This window comes from Betta splendens, chromosome 6 (genome assembly GCF_900634795.4).
Source record: "Betta splendens chromosome 6, fBetSpl5.4, whole genome shotgun sequence".
NCBI classification, from domain to species: domain Eukaryota; kingdom Metazoa; phylum Chordata; class Actinopteri; order Anabantiformes; family Osphronemidae; genus Betta; species Betta splendens.
In genome coordinates, this window is record NC_040886.2 from 17,741,499 (window position 1) to 17,763,330 (window position 21,832).

Sequence of the window (21,832 nt, forward strand, 5' to 3'; positions counted from 1 at the left end):
ATTAAGTCCTTATCGTCTTTATCCGCCACTCCGCCACTACTGCTAGCCATTCTGAGCCGTAATGCACGATATCAAAAGATTCTGATTCTTATCTTTCGTCTGATTCCGTCTTCAGAATCCTTCGAGAATATGTGGACTGGGAGCAGGGTTGCAGAGGGATTTTTTGCTTCCTAGGACGGCAGCCTGGAGCTCATGAATAATAATGAGAACATAATGAGGTGGGTTCATGCTCTGACTGATGCCGACATGTAGAATAATGTTAGCAGATGTTTCTACAAATAAAAATAAAATACATGAAATGAAAAGAATGTTTCAAGTTAAACTAATCTTAATAGTCGACTGTTTAAGTGCGGATCACAGGCCACTGAGCAGTGCGTTTCCTTCTTGGTGATGCTCTGCAGGGGTTTACAGCAGCTGTGCTCGCATCTTAGCATCATGCACTCATCAGTTTTGCATCAGCTTCATTTGAGCAGTGGAGGATTGACTTGTTGTGTACAGCATCAGAACGATCCAAAAGTAACAGGCTCCTCATCTCTCACCACCAACCACCAAGACCCTAAACAAAATCACCATCATGACAACAAAGCCTCTCGATGATCCAAAGTTCAGCAGCACGTCTCAGTTGTCCACCTGTGACAACGATGCCCACGTCAGATGGTTTCTTATGTCTTCAAGTAGAAAGTTTTGTAGTATTTTCCTTTGATAACTTTTAAAACAGTGTACATGATGATTCGTCTTAGAGCTGCTACTAATCGTTATTGCCGATATCAAAAAAGGAGTGTGTTTTACATGTACAGAATCCTGCTTCCTGCATATACTTACAGTAACTCTCTTCATTTAGCTCTGAACAGTTCTGCCAGAACCACCGGTCTAAAGTTCTCCTGGATGTTGTGCAGGTTGAAACTACAGCTGCGGGAAGTTGGTTTCAGGTAGTTTTAACCAGCTGTCATTGTGAGAGAGGCAGGATGAAGCTCAAGATGCAATATTAATTGATCCCTTACAGAGGAGTATTACTTCTAAATAGTACCTAAACATTCTGTAGGTAAATAAAGAATTTACAAGCAGGTTTTGCAAGCAGCATCAGGTAGAACATGTTTAAAGTCTGAACCACCAGACAATAGTTTAAAATGACTCTGAAGACTGAAGGTGTTTAAAAAAAGGTCTCAGATTTATTTAGTTTATTTATTTTACATTTATTTTAAAGTTGTACACAAACAGTAGCAAATGTACACACAAAGAAGTTAAGAAAAACGAGAAAAAGAAATGTACAACAGGAGCAGAGTCCTTTGGCACTTACTGTTGAGTCAGGAGGAGAAACAAGAGCTGATGGATAGATCAATAAATGATGTTCACACTGAACATGGGCAGAAATTAAAACTTGTTGAAACACTCAGTGAGACTGCTTGTAGCTGGTTCCTGCAGCTGGGTTCATTTGAAGGCATCCCCCAAACAGGCAAAACTGAGCATCTTCTATTAGCTGGATGTTTTCCTGTGGACCTCTGACGGCCAAGGTCACAGAGGAAAAGATGATCGGAACAAACAATGAAAAAAAGATACTGCTGGTGCTTATAAACATAAACTGAACACCGAGTTGTCTTTAACTAAACTAGGTTTCAGGTATGAAGCTGCTGATGATTATACTGAGAAATATGGACTTTAAAATAAGAACGATACTGTAAGACTGCAGCAGGATCTTCACACGCTGAAGTGACAACAGGCTGACTGGAATGAACAAGTCCACAAGGTCAGTGGTGACGTAAAAACTATCTTTACTTTTGAGAACAAGTGTCTTTAAACTGCAGAGAGAAAAACCTGAGCAGTAAAATGTATTTGCTTGTGTGAAAGCATGAATGTTCTTGTTAATGGATGTGATGGAGCCACTCTGGATTTCTCTGTTTGCTGAAACTTTCTCTGCCGCTAATGTGACGCTCGCTCCAAGTTAATTAAATCAACCGTCGGTGCAGAATCATCTCTTTGTGTCTCTCTGCTGAGCAGTGGGAGGACGAACATAAACCAGAGACGTTGGCAGCGACATTTGAAGACATCCACTAACCAGGAGGCACAAGCTTCTTATTAACATCACATTCACCTTGTTAATGTAATTCTGCACTAAACAAAGACAGTGATTCTTGTCCCAGAGTATTTACAATGGGTCTGAACATGAAAATGTCAGTACTAACAAGACCAGCAATCACATCATTAAACATGTTCTACGTTCATCTGTGCAACTGACGGTTGTTTTAAGACCAACTGCGTCCTCCAGCAAAACCCCAGCATCCAACGGCCACCAGTTCACAACCACATACCAAAGGAAATCAACCTTCACAGGCAGCCACTGGTTTCTGCTTATGTGTGTTATCCATCACAGTGAACAGTTTTTGTGCAGCGCTCTCTGGTGGACGAGCGACGGCACAGATTCTGACCTGGAACTTGTAATTCTTCTGGTAAACCGATGCATTAGACGATTCACAAGTTTGTGTGCCTGAATTTGTATTGTACAGAAATGTGTAGACCCACGCAGCATTAAAACGGCCACTAATGTAAACATGGTATGATTTATACAAAGACACTGATGAGTTGATCCATTTCCTTTAAAAACTACACATTCATCAGAAACACCAGCTCACAGCTGCCAGCAGGAGAGAGGCTGAGGTGAGGTTCACTTGTACTGGCTTTGTGTGCAGGGCACCAGACGTATTAATGTCTGTGCATGGTTTAAAAACTGAAAATAAAAAATAAAAAAGGTGATAATGCAAAAAAAAAACCTTTTGCCACAGGTTAAAGAATCCCTGTAATCAATGTTCAGAATGTGATAAACTAGAAAGATTAGCAGCATTTTATGTCCAACACAGTCTGTGTCATCTCCATGTGCTCTGTGGGACTGTGCATGTTGAACCCACACACCCCAGACAAAAGCCTGCACGTCTACTCCCACCTGTAGAGCTTCAGCATCTTCTCAGTCAGTGAAGCCAGGTAGTGCTCACCGTTCAGTGAGAACGGGCTAATGTCCAACACCGGCAGGTCGGCAGGGAGCTTCTGCAAGAAGGAGCCGCTGCCTGCATCCCACACCTGAGGAAGATGGGAAAGAGGAGGAAGAGATGGGGATTAAAATGACTTTCTAACTTAATAAAAAAAAAACTCTACATTTATTTATTTTAGATTTAAAGACTAAATATGAACATAAAAATAATAAATATATTAGTACACACCATGGTAGAGTTGGTGGCCTCGTCCCCAGCACAGACCAGCGTCCCTCTTCCATCTGGGCTCCTGAAGACAGCGTTCTTTGTGAGCAGTTTGCAGGATGAGCCGGCGCTGAACGTCTGCACGGGAGAGCAGGAGCAGCTGGGCGTCTGACTGGAGTCCTGCTGAGGCGCTCGGTTCAGAGCCATCAGGACACAACGCAGAAACGGGTTGGAGCGCCCTGAAGAGACACAAGTCACCACCTTACAATTAGACTTTATACAGATTAGTCAATAAACCTGGAAATAAACAAATGATTTTGAGAAATTGTTTCAAGTCAAATGTTAGTCACCAGGATCCTTCTCGCACTGACAACAACCTACACATGACACTAAGTGAAGTGTTTAATCTGTTGCTCCAGGCATTTAAATCTCATGGTAAGAAGAATCTTTATGTAACAACAGACTGTCAGGTTCAACTGGCTGTGACTCTGTGGCACATTGTCCCTTCTGGCATCCTAGATTTTACTAAAATCTGTGAAGCAGACTTCTGGCCCTAGAGCATTGATAACACCTGTGTTTATGCTCGTCCTCCCTCAACTACATGTTTATGAATCTGAGGCGTTTTCTGTGACAGATGTCACAACGATCTGTTCCAGAGAAGTCTGTTGTTCTAATATACTGGCCACTGGTATAATACTGGTCTTCGGAACCCGTCAGCCCAGCTTTACCTGTGGGGGATCTTACCTGGTCGATATGTGACCAGACAGTGTCGACTCTCCGTCTCCACCTGGATGTCTGTACAGCCGGACGCCTCCAGGGGCAGCACATGCGGTCGGTACGTGGTCTCACTGACTTGCTCCCAGAAACACCCGCCTTCCAGAGAACCGGCTATCAGCCCGCCACAGGGAAACGAGCTGGACGCCGCCCGGGGAACGTAGCACAGAGACGCCACTGGACACCTGGAAACATGGTTCCATGTGACAGTCTGAACAGCTCAAATGTTTCTCCTCAGCAGGGGCAGGATGTAAGTGTTGTGTACCTAGAGCGAAGTGGCTGCAGCTCTTGGACGTGTGTGCTGGTGTCTCTGGTGTCGTAGACGAGCACAGAGCCGTTGCTCAGACCAGCGTAGACGTAGTTATGGTTATCCAAGCACCAGCAGCAGCTCCACACTGGTTTACCTGTGTTATAGGTCTGAACCACGGTGTTGGTCAGCAGACTGCAACACACACACACACACACACACACACACACACACACACACACACACACACACACACACACACACACACACACACACACACACACACACACACACACACACACACACACACACACACACACACACACACACACACACACACACACACACACACACACACACACACACACACACACACACAGTCACTCCAGCTGTCCCTATGACATCCATATGCATTTAACGCTATGATGTCAGCATCAACCTCGTCAGTTTGATGGTGTTGTCCAGCGCAGCAGACAGGAGCAGGCTGTCGTTTTGTCGATTGAAGGACAGACCTCTGATCTGTTTGCTGTGGATGGGAACATACTGACTCGCCTTCATTGTCGCCACACTCACCTTCTTCACCCCACAACCTAAGAAAAGAACAATGATATAACCTAAACAACCTGCTAGTCCCTGTGGTTGAAGCACATCACTAGCCTGAAGGTGGCGCTTTTGAATAAAGACACAGGATATATTATTGTTGTGACTCACCAGGCACCAGTGTGGAGTGAGGGGAAGGCTGTGAGGCCAGCAGGCAACTCAACGTTTCACAGTACGACAACACCCTGCAGCCTCCAGCCTGAGACACCAGAACTGCCTTAAAGAAGCTGTATTGGCCCGTCCCAGAGCCGTCAGCTCTCTGAGAGAGACTGAGGAGGATGGGGTTGGACCCAGAGGAAGAGGTGGAGGAGGATGAAGAAGGGGCAGCTGAGCTTCTACCAGTCTGGGCCATCAGTGATCTCAGCTCCTGAAAACCAGGGGAGCAGGATTTAACTAAATTCAAATATAGTATATGATATATTCAGTTTATTGTATTCTAAATGCAATTGCAGTTTAACTAAATATAACAAATTCACAAAGTAATTACATAATCTAGCAGGATCAGGATTTCATAAAGGATATTTATAATTCAAATCATTAACTGACCAAATTACAAAAAAATAGTCAATTCCAATTAAAACAATCATACTCAGAGCAATGTATAAAATCATGACTGTAGGGAAACTGGAGTACGTTGTAAACAAATGACACCGATACCTGAAGCTCCTGCTGCACTTGTCCGTATTTGTTGGTAACAACCTGCAGTTTGAGTTTGTACTCCGCCGACTCCAGTTCAGCCTTTCTCCTCAGAGACTGTTCCTGCTCCAGAGACCTGTACAGACAGACACAGATATGAAGGTTTTTTTACACGCTGCTCGCAAACTGTATGAATATAAAAAGGGCAGATTTACATCGCCTGTTGTTCCAGTTTTAACTGGGATAGATCTTGTTTAAACTCATTAGCTGAACCTCTACGCAATGAGTACATTGGCAGCAAAAGTGAAAAAGCAACACGCACTTCTTTAAGATCTCTTGCTCAGAGTTGTCCAGCGCGCGCAGCTTTGGAGCGTAAAGCATCACAATGTCAGAACGCTTCGCTTTCTTATTGCACTGCAGAGAAAGCACAAGAACTGAATCAATTAAAATCCCTCTATATAACTTATGTGTTCATAATTTAAATGTACAAATGTTTATTTGAACTTTACATTCGTGGAACCTATTAACAGACCTGTGGACATTTAGCGGCAGGGCCTTGAGCTTTCAGCCAACGCTGGATGCAGGTGAAGCCAAATAAATGTCCACAGCGCAGAGCAGACAGCCTGTGTTCACCCGCCGTCGTCCAAGCCTCAAAGCAGATGGTGCAGGTGTCGCCTTCGCCCTCCTCGTTCTGAGATGACTGGATGGAGGCTGAGACTGCTGGACCTGGCTAAAGATCAAGATGGCAAGAATTAAAATCCTCCAGGGCTGCATCTACTGAAACCAGTGTAAATGTGTGTGGTGAGTGGAGTTAAAGGATGTTGGAGAGTCACCTGACTGTCCTGATTTTGAGCTTCTGTCCTCTCATTACTTGCAGCAGAACTGGAGCCTGAACATAAAGTGATTCACAATAAAGCATGAAACAAAAGCAGGACCTTCACACTGAGCCTCTTACTAGACAATAGCAACCTGTTTTCTTGACCCCAGAATGGTTATTTAAGGTATTTCATGTAATTTAGAAGAAACAACGATAAGCAACACACCTGTTGACCCAGCTTCATGTGGCTGCAGGTGATGACTGGAAACACTAGCAGGAGGACCAGGGACAACAGGCAACCCAGCTGCATGTGTGCCTCCATCATTCCTGTTCTCCACTGCTTCATCCTCCTCGTCGGATTCGCTGACCTCTGTGGTGCTGCCAGATTCTGGTTCAGCCACACTGGCAGCAGGCGCTCGGAGTAGGAAGTCTGGGAAACCTCTGGAGGGAGCTGCAGTCTGGCTGGGATAGTGCACCCTGAGGCCCTGCCTGGACAAGAACACGGCAGGGGATTTGAAAAAACTCATAATATAAACTCCAGCTACAAGCAAAGCAGTGTGAATTCTATATAGGAAACTCTCAGAGAAAATTACGTATGCTAACACACACAAACATAGGATAGAATTAGAGATACTATGTATTACACACACAAACATCTTATATACCGGTACCTTAATCTCCTCCGCATGGGTGCTTCTCGCGCGGTGGACTGTGTAGTTGCAGCACCACCCACCACCGCCCTCTGACTGAACGCCCATGTGGCAGGAAGCCTCGGAGGTGTCCGAGTTGCTCCCTGTCCATCTCTCCTGTTGTCATCATCCTCGTCTTCATCCACCTCTGTGCTGCTACCAGAGTCTGATATGACGTGCACCGCGTTAGCGTCCTCACCACGACCTGCAGCTGCAGGACTCACCTCAGGCTGTCTGCTGCCTTCACCCAATATATCGAAAGGGGAGTCGACCTCCATGGCCTCCATCTGCAAAGCAGCACAGTGGCCATGTACCTAGGTTTAATTCTTCATCTAAATATAAACACAAATCGAATAATGGAGCAAAACATTATCTGCTGCAAAACCAGCTGCTGAACTAGTGCAGATCAACAGCTGGGAGCAAATCTAAGAGAGCATGACCCAGTAATACAGCACTGGAGTGGATCAAAGGATTATTAGTTGCACTTTCCGTTTACTGGTTAGTTTCTGCTGGGACTTTTAAACTTGCATTGCTTTCTTACAGTGATTGTTTGTGATTGGTTCAGATGATTGCAAAAACCTATAAGAAACCTATTAAAAGGTCATGATCATAGTCTTTAACTAACGTCTGTCGTACAATTGCTGCGAAAATAAACTGTCTTCAGGTTGCAACTACATAAAACCAACAGACAGGATCTGGTGAACGTAGTAAACAGCAGAGACAAACCTCTGTGAGTCATAAAGTCCTCAACCTGCATGTTGTGCTAACCAGCTGCCGCTATTATAGTTCAGCAGCATCAATGCTGGCCCTGATGTCAATAAGAAACATACAGATGCGTGTCACCGCTTCAGCTAATTGTGCCGTCTGCTACCGTGACTTAGTATTATGCTACAGCTAAGCTGTAAACAGCTCCCTGCGGAACCGAGCGGGTCGTCTCCCCGCTAAGTTCCGAACGAGAGGACGAGGTTATCAAAGGCAAAGGCGGTTAACGCTAACGTTTACTACAAATAACACACATTTATTACAAATCACGCCAGGCAGACTCAACTCAAACCTAACCCCTAGTGACCACCGGGCGCCTGAGCTAAACGTTCGGTAGCATCTGTGAGGATGCGGCTTCCTGTAGTTGTCTTAACTTGCGCTTTTGCTGGGATCACTGCACAGACAGCTGCTCCTGGTTTAAACCGCGGTACTGTTTGATGCACGCGCTTCAGAAAAAGAGTTGTTCTGTTCGCCTCGCTAGCGCCGCTAGCCTACCAGCTAACGCTAGCTGACTCGGATGATGGCAGCGCGGCGACAAACACCTACCTCCGATCTGGGAGTGAAGGCTTAACAACCGCTCTGAGTGAACACACAGAGGAGTAACATGGCTCCAGTTTGAGGCCCTTGGCGTGTTGGAGTAATTACAGTTCGCAACGGGAGATCAGTTTAGCCAAGACAGCGGTCAGGGTTGGAAACTCAAAGCGCCAGTTTGCTCCGCCCGCCCACCCTGTCATGACGTCACCACCAAAGATCGTATGTAGAGGAGATGGAAACTCTCTCGACCATCGTCGAATTATCGATTATCTATGATAACAATAACCAGAGTTGCAAATTTCTTATTGAATACAAGTCCAGCGAGTTACTAATAGGTAGTATTGAGCTGAGACCATATGAATGTGTAGGTTTTATCCCACCGCTCCATATTATGAAAGTTTTCTCTTCTGTGTTTAGAACATTTCTTAGTATTGTGTCAGATGATTTAATTTCTTTTTGACCGTTTCTTGAGCTTTGACAAAAAAGCGTGAATAAATTGTCTGTATAAGAACAAAACTAGAAAAGTGGAAATGCAAACGAAAGAGCAACAAATCTTATTTCAGGCCAACATGAATCAACAATTTTATTGGATAAAAAACATTTATTGATCCCAGACGTCTCGTTTGACACCATTATAGGTTTTGCTGTAGCACCATGTTGTATCTTTTCAGTTTCATGAGCTTCATGACTAGTTTTTAAATCTGTAAAATCCCCAAAGCAATACTTAGGTCAGTTTAGTGGTTTCTATTTGCTGTAATATTTTTTTTTTTGACATCAGCTTCACATCCAAGCTTTTTTAAGCGACCCTGACAAAGGAACAGGGGGTCAAAGAAGTCTACTGCTCCTCCAACTGTGCCACCACACTGCGCAGTTTATCCACCAGCACTGCAGAAGAGAAACATAGTTTTTATTCAGACCTAGGGTTTAATCTACAGCACGTTACACGAGTTGACAACATTATTTATCATGATTTACCTCCAGCTGAAGGTCTCTGGAAGCTGTCGAAGGCCCTGCAGGCATCGATCAACTCTCTAAGTGAGGCAGGACAGTCATCGGGAAGTGGCTCCTGAAATTTCTCTACGTACACTTTCTCATAGATTTGCTGCCTAGAACAATCTGGGGAAAGACCAAGAAAAAATCATAAAAAAGGTAAAACTAAGTATTTTAATAGTCAGGGACTAAGTGTAAAGTATGTTTTGTTCAGCTGTTCTAATCTGAATAAAGACAGACAAACAAAAGTCAGAACCTGCACTCTCGCTGCGTCACACGTCCTCTGTCTGTGTAACATGCATATGTGCTACTTGTGTGCAGATACAAACCTTTAAACGGTGTCTGACTGGTTGAAATCTCCCACATGAGGATTCCAAAGCTGAAAGACAACATTTTAAGCTTAGACAGGTTCTCTTACTGTTTAATGACCTGACAGTTGTTTTGCAGACATTTGGGTGTTTGATCATGGTTCATTGACAGGGAAGTCAACGCCTGTTTACAGGTAATATAATGTAGAAATCAGCTGGAGCAAAGACACTTCTGTTTAGAGTCAGTCATTATTTCTTTGTTGTGAATTTGCACAATATCAATGAAACTGAATACATTTGTTTGCTCATTTGTCTCCTACAGTGTGTTTTTACCTTTAGTAAGGTCTTAATGAATAAAACTTTAATAATGAGTTTTAAATAAATGTCATGGTACCTGTACATCTCACATTCTTTGCTGTAGGCGTGGTTGATGCTTTGCAGAATCTCAGGACAAGAGTAGTTCAGCGATGTGCTCCTATTGGCCCTTGACAACTTTTTCAGTGAGGTTTCTGTTTGCGCCAGCTCAAAACCTCCTAACTATAAAAAAACAACAACAAACACCAATATAATTTAATCATTTCAAATTATTAAACAGTCTGCAAACAATCCCAGCATGCACTGGGCTCACTACCTTGACCCTGTAGCCTTCAGCCACCAGGAACTTGTTGCTGTCGATGCATCCATGAACTTTGCTTTTTTCTTCTGTCTGGTGGAGTCTAAGAAAGTGGAAGAGGTGCATATAAAGTCATCTGCACCAGTCCACCTGATATATGAAGCAACACTAATTCGATACAAGTTTAAAGAACCCTGAAAGAAAATCAACGTATGTGTGGAAATCACCTTGCTCTGTCTAATTAAACACAAAAAGAAACAGACTCCACAGACTCACCGGTAAAGTCCTTGTGCTGCGTCCAGACACATGTGAGCTCTGATGGTCCAGGACAGTGTATCAGAATTCAGAACCTCTCGAAGGCTTCCCTTCTCACAGTACTCCATGATGATGAGGAACTGAGGGCTGGGTCCTATGTCACAATGTCAACTCACACAATTATTATGTTAAATGTGCTCCACAGTCACGTGGGCTTCACATGGAGGCCACTCACCGTCCTCATCCTCCACACAGATGCCAAACATCCGCAGGATGTTGGGCGACTCGAACTTCTTCATAGTTTGCACTTCTTTATCAAAAACTTGCTTCACCTCCCTGTTTGAGTGAGAAATGAATGTGACTGTCATGGCATGTGCAAACAGCTGTCACTAAATCACAGCATTTCATTACAGAGCCTGGAGCAAAGCATTGGTTCTTAAAGTAATTGCTGTGATCTGGTGTTTTACAAACTGAATTGATTCTCAAAGCAAATTAAAACAATACGAACTGAAATCTAGCGGCGCTGGTGGCCACCAGGTCCGTGTATCTCTTAATGGCCACTGTGAATCCGCGATACTCTCCTTTGTAGACCTTTGAGGTTGGTGTTGTCATGAAGGGCTCTTTGGGAAGTTTGTACGTCAGCTCACTGGGTTTGATCAGCCTGATGTCCTCGGTGATCGTGGGCCTGTTCACTGTGGGAGCACAGAGTCAGTGGGAGAGAGGGTGACCCTTCACAGACCCACCTTCAGGACTACAGGCAGAACTGCAGTTCTCTCATTCATGGCTCCCAGGTCCATTAACCTTCTCACTACTAGTGTGTCTGTTTCTATTGCTGCTGCTTGTAACACACGTTTGTGTTTCCATGCACTCACACATCTGCACGATCTTCTCCACGTTGTTTTTGAGGCTTTCCAGTTTCTCCTCCTGGGCCTTCATGTACTCCAGCAGCACTGTGGACAAAGAAACTCTGCTGACGCCTCCGTGTTTCTGCTTCATGTCAGCTTTTATCCTAGAATATGGCGTCTATTCAAGTGATTATAAGTGATGTATTAAAATGTTCATCTGTCAAATTGGTCACATGTAGTAGAATTTAAAAAAATCGTTCTTAGAACTAAATTCCCAGTTCTGTTACTTTGTTTTTAGAAACTTTGTACTAAAACAACGTGGCTCAGTAACCTCACATGCTTTAAGAGCTTTCACTACATATGCGTCCCTCCAGCGCCCAAACAAGTCAAACCTATTTCAGTCCTCTCCTCCACAGCTACATCTCTACAAAGTTTCAGGGCGGCTCCTCTCACATTTCTTCAGCTCTTCCTCGTCCTCCCTCCTGTCTTCCTCCCTGGAGCCCAGTTCAAACACCTTGCACAGCACGTCCCCCTGCTGCACCTGCAGAGCCACAGACAGCACCTGATAGGCGTCGTTGAGCCGCTCGTTGACGCTGTCAAACTCGTCTCCGTGGCTGCTGGACTTCAGGATGCGCTCCACCCACTTGGCTGAGGCGTATTTATCCATGAGCTTCTGGGCTGATATGAGGGTGAAGGACAGATCCCTCAGGGCCGTCGCCACCTCCCCACCGCTTTGTGGCTTCTCCCTCTTTTTGATGGACCTCACCAGAGACTCCAGGGCTTTGACTCGCTCAGAAACCCGGTGGCAGCGCTTCTTGTTGGCCTTCACGTTCTCGGCCACTTCGTAGATCTGCGTGGCGATGGACAGGATGGGTTCTATGAAGTCCATGATCAGCTGAGAGACAAGCAGAAAGTATCAGCATCTGCCAATTAGAAATCTTAAGGCTGCAGATTTCACTTATTACTTGTAAACCAAACGCAAATGACCTTGAAAAGCTATGGATCCAAGATTAATGCTACAAACGTTGCAGTAACATTAAATGTTGCTGGAAAAAACACACTGGACATTTCCTTTAGTTTCTGTTTATTCACTGGGTGAAGGCTGTGAGCTGTTGGCTCCATGGTTTCAAGTGTGCGGTTCATCAAATAACAAGGACAGGGACACTTGTTCCTTAAACCAGTTCCTCATGTTGACTGGAAAAACAGATGTCTCTAAGGCAGCGTCAGACTCAACAGATTGAAGCGTAGCAGATAAAGCGTGTGTGTTTGTACTGACTGAAGCCACCAGAGACCCACATACTGAGCTGCTGCTACACAAATGACTCACTGCTCTGATTTAGCTGCTGAGTCTGCAGATGATGAACCAGCTCACAGAACCGACAGCGGGAGAAGACACAGAAAGGCGACAGCAGCAACGCTCAGCGACAAGACTGGGCTCAAAGAGTGAAGAATCAAATCAAAGGATCGATTACCGTTAAGTGGAAGTTAAGCTGCTGCTGAAGTGGATGTTCTGAGAAAGTGAAACTAACTTCAGGGGATTTGAACTCCTCCTCCTCCTCCTGCTGCTCACAGCTTCCTGTTGCTCTTCAGCAGTTCCCCTTCAGACCCAGACGTGCACCTTCCTGACTCACCACAGAGCAGCAGAGCACACAGACTTCATCCCACAAGCAGCAGCAAGGAGACATTAAATAGGACAAACAGTACAGCAGTATGGAAGAACAATAAATAGTAAAAATAGTAATATAACCAGTATAAAAACAACGACAGAACAGCAGCAGAACAAACGAGTGGAATGTAATACACCGTGTAGGTGGTGCAGGGGGTGGAGGGGTCCATGATAACATCCATGATGGATCCTTCTGTCCACCACCTCCTCCATGGACCCCAGTGTGCAGCCCAGGCTTTCTGAACCAGCTTGCTGAGCCTCTTCCTGTCTGTCACAGTCTCAGCATCGCGTCTGGTTTTCCGGTTTTATTTTGGTATTTCCTGTTTTGTTCCTGCCGGTCTTAGTGCTAGTTTGATTTTACCTTGTCACATGTCATCAGTTCCTGTTTTACTTTTGCCGCTTCCTGTCCTGCCATAGGCATTTGGTCTTGCTTCATCTTTACTCCCCAGCTGCAGTCAGTCCATAATCAGGTCATGCATTTAAGCACCAGTATTCACCCTGTTTATCTGCCAGATTGTTGTTCATTGACCCGTCCAACTCTCCAGCGTTCATGTCTGTAAGTCCTGCCGTGTACCAGCTGTGGCCCGTGTTCTGACCCAGCCTTGCCTGCTCCCCGTCTGTACAGTTGCCTTGATTTCATTACCTGTGTACCTACTTTGCCTGCCTGACCACCAGCCTGAATAACTCCTCACTTACCTGAGTTCATGCAAGCTGTGCGTGTGGGTCCTTCACCGTGAACCGTGACACTGTCTCTGCCTGTACTGCCAGCACTCAACTCCATACAGGACTACTGGGGTTATCGCTGACCTGACGATGCTCCGTCAGGTTGGATGCAGCAAGTTAAAGAAGCCACACAATGTGATTCTGCTCTAATACCATAAAGTACAAAACATTCCTTAATCACAGCGTCTGGAGCGGCTGGAGTCTGTGTGGAAGAGTCTTCTGAGGACGAGGAGCTGCAGGATTCCAGCCAGGAGCATGAGCAGGCACTGAGCGGCCGACCAGCAGCCGACGTAGCTGAGGTTGGACAGGAGGAGGTGATGGTCCTTCCCTTTCCTCATCCGAGCAAAGTTGTAATGACGCCACATGTGGAAGACGTGATTCTGGAGTCTCTGCAGGCTTTCCTATCAACAGTGTGTCCTAGTTACACTTAATGGTGATGTCAGGAACTATTCAGTAGTAACAATTGATATTGCAGTTAAATCTATATGCTTTTGAAACAGGCTGCTGCAGCCTCTGACCATCAACCATTACCTCGATGCTGGTCAACGTGCTGTTGAGGACCTTCTTCTCTTCCTCCATTTCTCTCTCTGACTCCTGAAAGCCTTCATAGATGACACCAAAGTTCAGAAACACCCTGACGCTGCCAAACCGGTTGTTGTGGTTCCGGAGACATTTTATTTGTGAATTTAGCCATGATTTGTGCGTACTTTTAACGCCCCAAATTATAAGTGTAAGCATGGTAAAGCCCCACTAAGTCTACAAGTACAACTCTGGTTACGCACGCACAGACTGGTTTACGCACACACGCATCTGGTTACACATGCACAAATCTAATGTGACCCTAATTTGACTCCATACACTGGAGCTCATCCCAGCTATTCACGGGCGAGAGGCGGGGACACCTGGACAGGTCGCCAGTCCATCGCAGGGCTGAGTTGTGACCATATAAATGTATAGGTCTTATCTCCCCAAAGGTTTCTCTTTTGTTCTTTAGACATTTCATACTATTTTGTCATTAAATTAATACTTTTTTTGACCGTCGCCTGATCTTTGACCAAAAGAGTAAATAAAGTCTCTGTCCAAGAAGAAAAGTAGAAAAGTGGAAATGCAAACGAAAGGCAACGAGTCTTATTTCAAGCCAACATAAATCGACAATTTTATTGGATAAAAAACATTTATTGATCCCAAACGTCTCGTTTGACACCATTATAGGTTTTTCTGTAGCACCATGTTTTCAGTTTCATGAGCTTCATGACTAGTTTTATAATCTGTAAAATCCCCAAAACAATACTTAGGTCAATTTTGAGGTTTCTATTTGCTGTAATATTTTTTTTTTTTTACATCAGCTTCACATCCAAGCTTTTTTATGCGACCCTGACAAAGGAACAGGGGGTCAAAGAAGTCTACTGCTCCTCCAACTGTGCCACCACACTGCGCAGTTTATCCACCAGCACTGCAGAAGAGAAACATAGTTTTTATTCAGACCTAGGGTTTAATCTACAGCACGTTACACGAGTTGACAACATTATTTATCATGATTTACCTCCAGCCGAAGGTCTCTGGAAGCTGTCGAAGGCCCTGCAGGCATCGATCAACTCTCTAAGTGAGGCAGGACAGTCATCGGGAAGTGGCTCCTGAAATTTCTCTACGTACACTTTCTCATAGATTTGCTTCCTAGAACAATCTGGGGAAAGACCAAGAAAAAATCATAAAAAAGGTAAAACTAAGTATTTTAATAGTCAGGGACTAAGTGTAAAGTATGTTTTGTTCAGCTGTTCTAATCTGAATAAAGACAGACAAACAAAAGTCAGAACCTGCACTCTCGCTGCGTCACACGTCCTCTGTCTGTGTAACATGCATATGTGCTACTCGTGTGCAGATACAAACCTTTAAACGGTGTCTGACTGGTTGAAATCTCCCACATGAGGATTCCAAAGCTGAAAGACAACATTTTAAGCTTAGACAGGTTCTCTTACTGTTTAATGACCTGACAGTTGTTTTGCAGACATTTGGGTGTTTGATCATGGTTCATTGACAGGGAAGTCAGTGCCTGATGTTAACAGGCTCAAACCCACCAGGGCTCCAGGCGTGTCCTTGAATAAGACACTTCAGGGAGCATTAGCTCTGGGCGCCCTGCATGGCAGCCCACTGCTGCCCCGGGGGGTTGAATACAGAAAACCAATTTAGTTACATTGTAAGATGTGATAATGACTAATAGAGGCTTTCTTCTTCAGAGGGACTTTTTAAAGACTCTTCAGAAGAATTACTGCCTGCTGCCTGCAGTTTAGTAAGGAGGTCTTTAAATCCATCATGAAACAAGAACAGCCATGGTTAGAGGGACAGTATGAATAAAACTGAATGAATTAATATACAATGCCTTCTGACAGTTTGTTGTTAGCTTTAGTGAGATCTTTATGAACAAAACTTTATTAATAAGTTATGAAACAATGTCATGGTACCTGTACATCTCACACTCTTTGCTGTAGACATGGTTGATGCTTTGCAGAATCCCAGGACAAGAGTAATGCAGTGATGTGCACTTATTGGCCCACGGCAGCTTTTTCAGTGACGTTTCTGATTTTGCCAGCTCAAAACCTCCTAACTAAAAAAACAAACATATCAGGCTAATCATTTTTAAATTATTAAACAGTCTGCAAACAATCCCAGCATGCACTGGGCTCACTACCTTGACCCTGTAGCCTTCAGCCACCAGGAACTTGTTGCTGTCGATGCATCCATGAACTTTGCTTTTTTCTTCTGTCTGGTGGAGTCTAAGAAAGTGGAAGAGGTGCATATAAAGTCATCTGCATCAGTCCACCTGTGATATAAAGCAACACTAATTCGATACAAGTTTAAAGAACCCTGAAAGAAAATCAACGTATGTGTGGAAATCACCTTGCTCTGTCTAATTAAACACAAAAAGAAACAGACTCCACAGACTCACCGGTAAAGTCCTTGTGCTGCGTCCAGACACATGTGAGCTCTGATGGTCCAGGACAGTGTATCAGAATTCAGAACCTCTCGAAGGCTTCCCTTCTCACAGTACTCCATGATGATGAGGAACTGAGGGCTGGGTCCTATGTCACAATGTCAACTCACACAATTATTATGTTAAATGTGCTCCACAGTCACGTGGGCTCTACATCTATTGAGCTAAATTGGGCCCATATGTCTTTTTTTCACTTACAGTTCTTATTTTCAGGTTTAGCTCTTGTCTTTTCAGGTTCAGACTTTTGGGCCAACATGGCATGTGGGGGCGGGACTAACACACAGAGGACCTATCAAAACGTCTTATGGACATTTGCCTTTAGGAGCTGTGGGAACTGGAGGAATAATTATTACAAGTTTTAAATTACCTACTTAAGGGCTTGCTTCAAATAAAATAGGCATCATCCATCCATCCATCCATCCATCCATCCATCCATCCATCCATCCATCCATCCATCCATCCATCCATCCATCCATCCACCCATCCATCCATCCATCCATCCATCCATCCATCCACCCACCCACCCACCCATCCATCCATCCATCCATCCATCCATCCATCCATCCATCCATCCATCCATCCATCCATCCATCCATCCATCTTCAACCGCTTTATCGGGGGCAGCTTTCTGAGCAAAGAGTTCCAGACTTCCTCTCCCTGGACGCTTCTTCCAGCTCTTCCGGTGGGACCCCAAGGCGTTCCCAGACCAGACGAGAGACATAGTCCCTCCAGCGTGTCCTGGGTCTCCCTGGGGCCTCCTACCGGTGGGACATGCCCAGAAGACCTCCCCAGGGAGGCGTCCAGGAGGCATCTGAAACACATGCCCGAGCCTCCTCAACTGACTGACTCAAGACTGACGGGTAAATCTAGAGCTTCGCCTTTCGGCTCAGCTCTCTCTTCACCACGACAGATTCAGACTTGGGGGAATTGATTCTCATCCCAGCCGCTTCACTCTCCGCCCCAGCACACAGTCCAAAGTGGGCATCAAAGACAAGACGTCTTTAAATTTCCCACCACTATAAAAACTCTTTAAAGGGCAATAATTGTCCAGCATAGTGTGTTTATAGTGTCATAGTTTTGCAACATGTTACTTTTGTTCAGCCACAAATGTACAGTAAGTGAATGCAGCATTAGATACGCTTGTTGGAAACTCTAGCTAAAACCTACAGTATTTTGCACATCGTATAGTAGTTTTTATGTCAAATCAATGTGTCTAACTAATATGAGAGGGTGGGGAGAGCTCCTGTACTGAATATCTGCTGCACCACAGCTGAGCCCCAGGACGTCAGAGAGCTTCTGTCCGGCTGTGGCCGGTGGTGGTCACATGCTGGGTTCTTCTTTCAAATCGTTTTTTTTGGCTTTCAAGATATATGGGCCCAATTTAGCTCCATACACATGGAGGCCACTCACCGTCCTCATCCTCCACACAGATGCCAAACAGCCGCAGGATGTTGGGCGACTCGAACTTCTTCATAGTTTGCACTTCTTTATTAAAAACTGGCTTCACCTCCCTGTTTGAGTGAGAAATGAATGTGACTGTCATGGCATCAGATGTGTGCAAACAGCTGTCACTAAATCACTTCATTACAGAGCCTGGAGCAAAGCATTGGTTCTTAAAGTAATTGCTGTGATCTGGTGTTTTACAAACTGAATTGATTCTCAAAGCAAATTAAAACAATACGAACTGAAATCTAGCGGCGCTGGTGGCCACCAGGTCCGTGTATCTCTTAATGGCCACTGTGAATCCGCGATACTCTCCTTTGTAGACCTTTGAGGTTGGTGTTGTCATGAAGGGCTCTTTGGGAAGTTTGTACGTCAGCTCACTGGGTTTGATCAGCCTGATGTCCTCGGTGATCGTGGGCCTGTTCACTGTGGGAGCACAGAGTCAGTGGGAGAGAGGGTGACCCTTCACAGACCCACCTTCAGGACTACAGGCAGAACTGCAGTTCTCTCATTCATGGCTCCCAGGTCCATTAACCTTCTCACTACTAGTGTGTCTGTTTCTATTGCTGCTGCTTGTAACACACGTTTGTGTTTCCATGCACTCACACATCTGCACGATCTTCTCCACGTTGTTTTTGAGGCTTTCCAGTTTCTCCTCCTGGGCCTTCATGTACTCCAGCAGCACTGTGGACAAAGAAACTCTGCTGACGCCTCCGTGTTTCTGCTTCATGTCAGCTTTTATCCTAGAATATGGCGTCTGTTCAAGTGATTATAAGTGATGTATTAAAATGTTCACCTGTCAAATTGGTCACATGTAGTAGAATAAAAAAAATCGTTCTTAGAACTAAATTCCCAGTTCTGTTACTTTGTTTATAAAAACTTTGTACTAAAACAACGTGGCTCAGTAACCTCACATGCTTTAAGAGCTTTCACTACATATGCGTCCCTCCAGCGCCCAAACAAGTCAAACCTATTTCAGTCCTCTCCTCCACAGCTACATCTCTACAAAGTTTCAGGGCGGCTCCTCTCACATTTCTTCAGCTCTTCCTCGTCCTCCCTCCTGTCTTCCTCCCTGGAGCCCAGTTCAAACACCTTGCACAGCACGTCCCCCTGCTGCACCTGCAGAGCCACAGACAGCACCTGATAGGCGTCGTTGAGCCGCTCGTTGACGCTGTCAAACTCGTCTCCGTGGCTGCTGGACTTCAGGATGCGCTCCACCCACTTGGCTGAGGCGTATTTATCCATGAGCTTCTGGGCTGATATGAGGGTGAAGGACAGATCCCTCAGGGCCGTCGCCACCTCCCCACCGCTTTGTGGCTTCTCCCTCTTTTTGATGGACCTCACCAGAGACTCCAGGGCTTTGACTCGCTCAGAAACCCGGTGGCAGCGCTTCTTGTTGGCCTTCACGTTCTCGGCCACTTCGTAGATCTGAGTGGCGATGGACAGGATGGGTTCTATGAAGTCCATGATCAGCTGAGAGACAAGCAGAAAGTATCAGCATCTGCCAATTAGAAATCTTAAGGCTGCAGATTTCACTTATTACTTGTAAACCAAACGCAAATGACCTTGAAAAGCTATGGATCCAAGATTAATGCTACAAACGTTGCAGTAACATTAAATGTTGCTGGAAAAAACACACTGGACATTTCCTTTAGTTTCTGTTTATTCACTGGGTGAAGGCTGTGAGCTGTTGGCTCCATGGTTTCAAGTGTGCGGTTCATCAAATAACAAGGACAGGGACACTTGTTCCTTAAACCAGTTCCTCATGTTGACTGGAAAAACAGATGTCTCTAAGGCAGCGTCAGACTCAACAGATTGAAGCGTAGCAGATAAAGCGTGTGTGTTTGTACTGACTGAAGCCACCAGAGACCCACATACTGAGCTGCTGCTACACAAATGACTCACTGCTCTGATTTAGCTGCTGAGTCTGCAGATGATGAACCAGCTCACAGAACCGACAGCGGGAGAAGACACAGAAAGGCGACAGCAGCAACGCTCAGCGACAAGACTGGGCTCAAAGAGTGAAGAATCAAATCAAAGGATCGATTACCGTTAAGTGGAAGTTAAGCTGCTGCTGAAGTGGATGTTCTGAGAAAGTGAAACTAACTTCAGGGGATTTGAACTCCTCCTCCTCCTCCTGCTGCTCACAGCTTCCTGTTGCTCTTCAGCAGTTCCCCTTCAGACCCAGACGTGCACCTTCCTGACTCACCACAGAGCAGCAGAGCACACAGACTTCATCCCACAAGCAGCAGCAAGGAGACATTAAATAGGACAAACAGTACAGCAGTATGGAAGAACAATAAATAGTAAAAATAGTAATATAACCAGTATAAAAACAACGACAGAACAGCAGCAGAACAAACGAGTGGAATGTAATACACCGTGTAGGTGGTGCAGGGGGTGGAGGGGTCCATGATAACATCCATGATGGATCCTTCTGTCCACCACCTCCTCCATGGACCCCAGTGTGCAGCCCAGGCTTTCTGAACCAGCTTGCTGAGCCTCTTCCTGTCTGTCACAGTCTCAGCATCGCGTCTGGTTTTCCGGTTTTATTTTGGTATTTCCTGTTTTGTTCCTGCCGGTCTTAGTGCTAGTTTGATTTTACCTTGTCACATGTCATCAGTTCCTGTTTTACTTTTGCCGCTTCCTGTCCTGCCATAGGCATTTGGTCTTGCTTCATCTTTACTCCCCAGCTGCAGTCAGTCCATAATCAGGTCATGCATTTAAGCACCAGTATTCACCCTGTTTATCTGCCAGATTGTTGTTCATTGACCCGTCCAACTCTCCAGCGTTCATGTCTGTAAGTCCTGCCGTGTACCAGCTGTGGCCCGTGTTCTGACCCAGCCTTGCCTGCTCCCCGTCTGTACAGTTGCCTTGATTTCATTACCTGTGTACCTACTTTGCCTGCCTGACCACCAGCCTGAATAACTCCTCACTTACCTGAGTTCATGCAAGCTGTGCGTGTGGGTCCTTCACCGTGAACCGTGACACTGTCTCTGCCTGTACTGCCAGCACTCAACTCCATACAGGACTACTGGGGTTATCGCTGACCTGACGATGCTCCGTCAGGTTGGATGCAGCAAGTTAAAGAAGCCACACAATGTGATTCTGCTCTAATACCATAAAGTACAAAACATTCCTTAATCACAGCGTCTGGAGCGGCTGGAGTCTGTGTGGAAGAGTCTTCTGAGGACGAGGAGCTGCAGGATTCCAGCCAGGAGCATGAGCAGGCACTGAGCGGCCGACCAGCAGCCGACGTAGCTGAGGTTGGACAGGAGGAGGTGATGGTCCTTCCCTTTCCTCATCCGAGCAAAGTTGTAATGACGCCACATGTGGAAGACGTGATTCTGGAGTCTCTGCAGGCTTTCCTATCAACAGTGTGTCCTAGTTACACTTAATGGTGATGTCAGGAACTATTCAGTAGTAACAATTGATATTGCAGTTAAATCTATATGCTTTTGAAACAGGCTGCTGCAGCCTCTGACCATCAACCATTACCTCGATGCTGGTCAACGTGCTGTTGAGGACCTTCTTCTCTTCCTCCATTTCTCTCTCTGACTCCTGAAAGCCTTCATAGATGACACCAAAGTTCAGAAACACCCTGACGCTGCCAAACCGGTTGTTGTGGTTCCGGAGACATTTTATTTGTGAATTTAGCCATGATTTGTGCGTACTTTTAACGCCCCAAATTATAAGTGTAAGCATGGTAAAGCCCCACTAAGTCTACAAGTACAACTCTGGTTACGCACGCACAGA

General features: G+C 45.3%; 4 protein-coding genes across 4 annotated transcripts; all 4 read right to left on the reverse strand.

Annotated features, from left to right (window-relative positions):
- Positions 1–1,146: 1,146 nt before the first annotated feature.
- On the reverse strand, positions 1,147–8,445 carry rfwd3 (ring finger and WD repeat domain 3). Its single transcript, XM_029154071.3, has 13 exons — positions 8,257–8,445; positions 6,931–7,235; positions 6,486–6,748; positions 6,276–6,331; positions 5,975–6,172; positions 5,765–5,856; positions 5,464–5,578; positions 4,918–5,173; positions 4,646–4,796; positions 4,225–4,401; positions 3,930–4,144; positions 3,210–3,424; positions 1,147–3,069 (listed from the first exon to the last, which is right to left on the reverse strand). Exons 2-13 carry the CDS (start codon positions 7,233–7,235, stop codon positions 2,926–2,928), a joined length of 2,187 nt encoding a protein of 728 aa, XP_029009904.1. The 5' UTR covers positions 8,257–8,445; the 3' UTR covers positions 1,147–2,925.
- Positions 8,446–8,814: 369 nt separating this feature from the next.
- On the reverse strand, positions 8,815–12,867 carry LOC114857529 (mixed lineage kinase domain-like protein). The gene is made up of 11 exons (XM_029154100.3): positions 12,728–12,867; positions 11,709–12,150; positions 11,283–11,360; positions 10,919–11,102; positions 10,646–10,746; positions 10,432–10,564; positions 10,174–10,258; positions 9,937–10,079; positions 9,564–9,613; positions 9,220–9,360; positions 8,815–9,129 (listed from the first exon to the last, which is right to left on the reverse strand). Exons 2-11 carry the CDS (start codon positions 12,142–12,144, stop codon positions 9,080–9,082), a joined length of 1,401 nt encoding a protein of 466 aa, XP_029009933.1. The 5' UTR covers positions 12,145–12,150; positions 12,728–12,867; the 3' UTR covers positions 8,815–9,079.
- A 292-nt stretch (positions 12,868–13,159) lies between these two features.
- LOC114857354 (transmembrane emp24 domain-containing protein 6-like) lies at positions 13,160–14,897 on the reverse strand. The gene is made up of 3 exons (XM_029153743.3): positions 14,872–14,897; positions 14,176–14,350; positions 13,160–14,045 (listed from the first exon to the last, which is right to left on the reverse strand). Exons 1-3 carry the CDS (start codon positions 14,895–14,897, stop codon positions 13,818–13,820), a joined length of 429 nt encoding a protein of 142 aa, XP_029009576.1. The 3' UTR covers positions 13,160–13,817.
- LOC114857531 (mixed lineage kinase domain-like protein) lies at positions 14,771–20,529 on the reverse strand. Its single transcript, XM_029154102.3, has 11 exons — positions 20,127–20,529; positions 19,108–19,549; positions 18,683–18,760; positions 18,319–18,502; positions 18,044–18,144; positions 16,589–16,721; positions 16,331–16,415; positions 16,104–16,246; positions 15,532–15,581; positions 15,188–15,328; positions 14,771–15,097 (listed from the first exon to the last, which is right to left on the reverse strand). The coding sequence occupies exons 2-11, from the start codon at positions 19,541–19,543 to the stop codon at positions 15,048–15,050; spliced, it is 1,401 nt and encodes a 466-aa protein (XP_029009935.1). The 5' UTR covers positions 19,544–19,549; positions 20,127–20,529; the 3' UTR covers positions 14,771–15,047.
- Positions 20,530–21,832: the final 1,303 nt, after the last annotated feature.

Bases quoted from the DNA above. Each gene is read 5' to 3' on its own strand.
- rfwd3 (XM_029154071.3), bottom strand. From the start codon at position 7,235: ATGGAGGCCATGGAGGTCGACTCCCCTTTCGATATATTGGGTGAAGGC. The intron at 6,749-6,930 runs GTACCGGTATAT...GTTCTTGTCCAG, and splicing joins CCCATGCGGAGGAGATTAAG to GCAGGGCCTCAGGGTGCACT. The intron at 5,174-5,463 runs GTATCGGTGTCA...CCTGGTTTTCAG, and splicing joins AAGTGCAGCAGGAGCTTCAG to GAGCTGAGATCACTGATGGC.
- LOC114857529 (XM_029154100.3), bottom strand. From the start codon at position 12,144: ATGGACTTCATAGAACCCATCCTGTCCATCGCCACGCAGATCTACGAA. The intron at 11,361-11,708 runs GTGAGAGGAGCC...CTTTGTCCACAG, and splicing joins CGAGGAAGAGCTGAAGAAAT to TGCTGCTGGAGTACATGAAG. The intron at 9,130-9,219 runs GTAAATCATGAT...TCTCTTCTGCAG, and splicing joins CCAGAGACCTTCAGCTGGAG to TGCTGGTGGATAAACTGCGC.
- LOC114857354 (XM_029153743.3), bottom strand. From the start codon at position 14,897: ATGAAGCTCATGAAACTGAAAACATG. The intron at 14,351-14,871 runs GTGCTACAGAAA...GGGCGTTAAAAG, and splicing joins CTCATGAAACTGAAAACATG to TACGCACAAATCATGGCTAA. The intron at 14,046-14,175 runs GTAATGGTTGAT...CACTGTTGATAG, and splicing joins GCACGTTGACCAGCATCGAG to GAAAGCCTGCAGAGACTCCA.
- LOC114857531 (XM_029154102.3), bottom strand. From the start codon at position 19,543: ATGGACTTCATAGAACCCATCCTGTCCATCGCCACTCAGATCTACGAA. The intron at 15,329-15,531 runs GTTTGTATCTGC...GTCTTTCCCCAG, and splicing joins CAGTCAGACACCGTTTAAAG to ATTGTTCTAGGAAGCAAATC. The intron at 15,098-15,187 runs GTAAATCATGAT...TCTCTTCTGCAG, and splicing joins CCAGAGACCTTCGGCTGGAG to TGCTGGTGGATAAACTGCGC.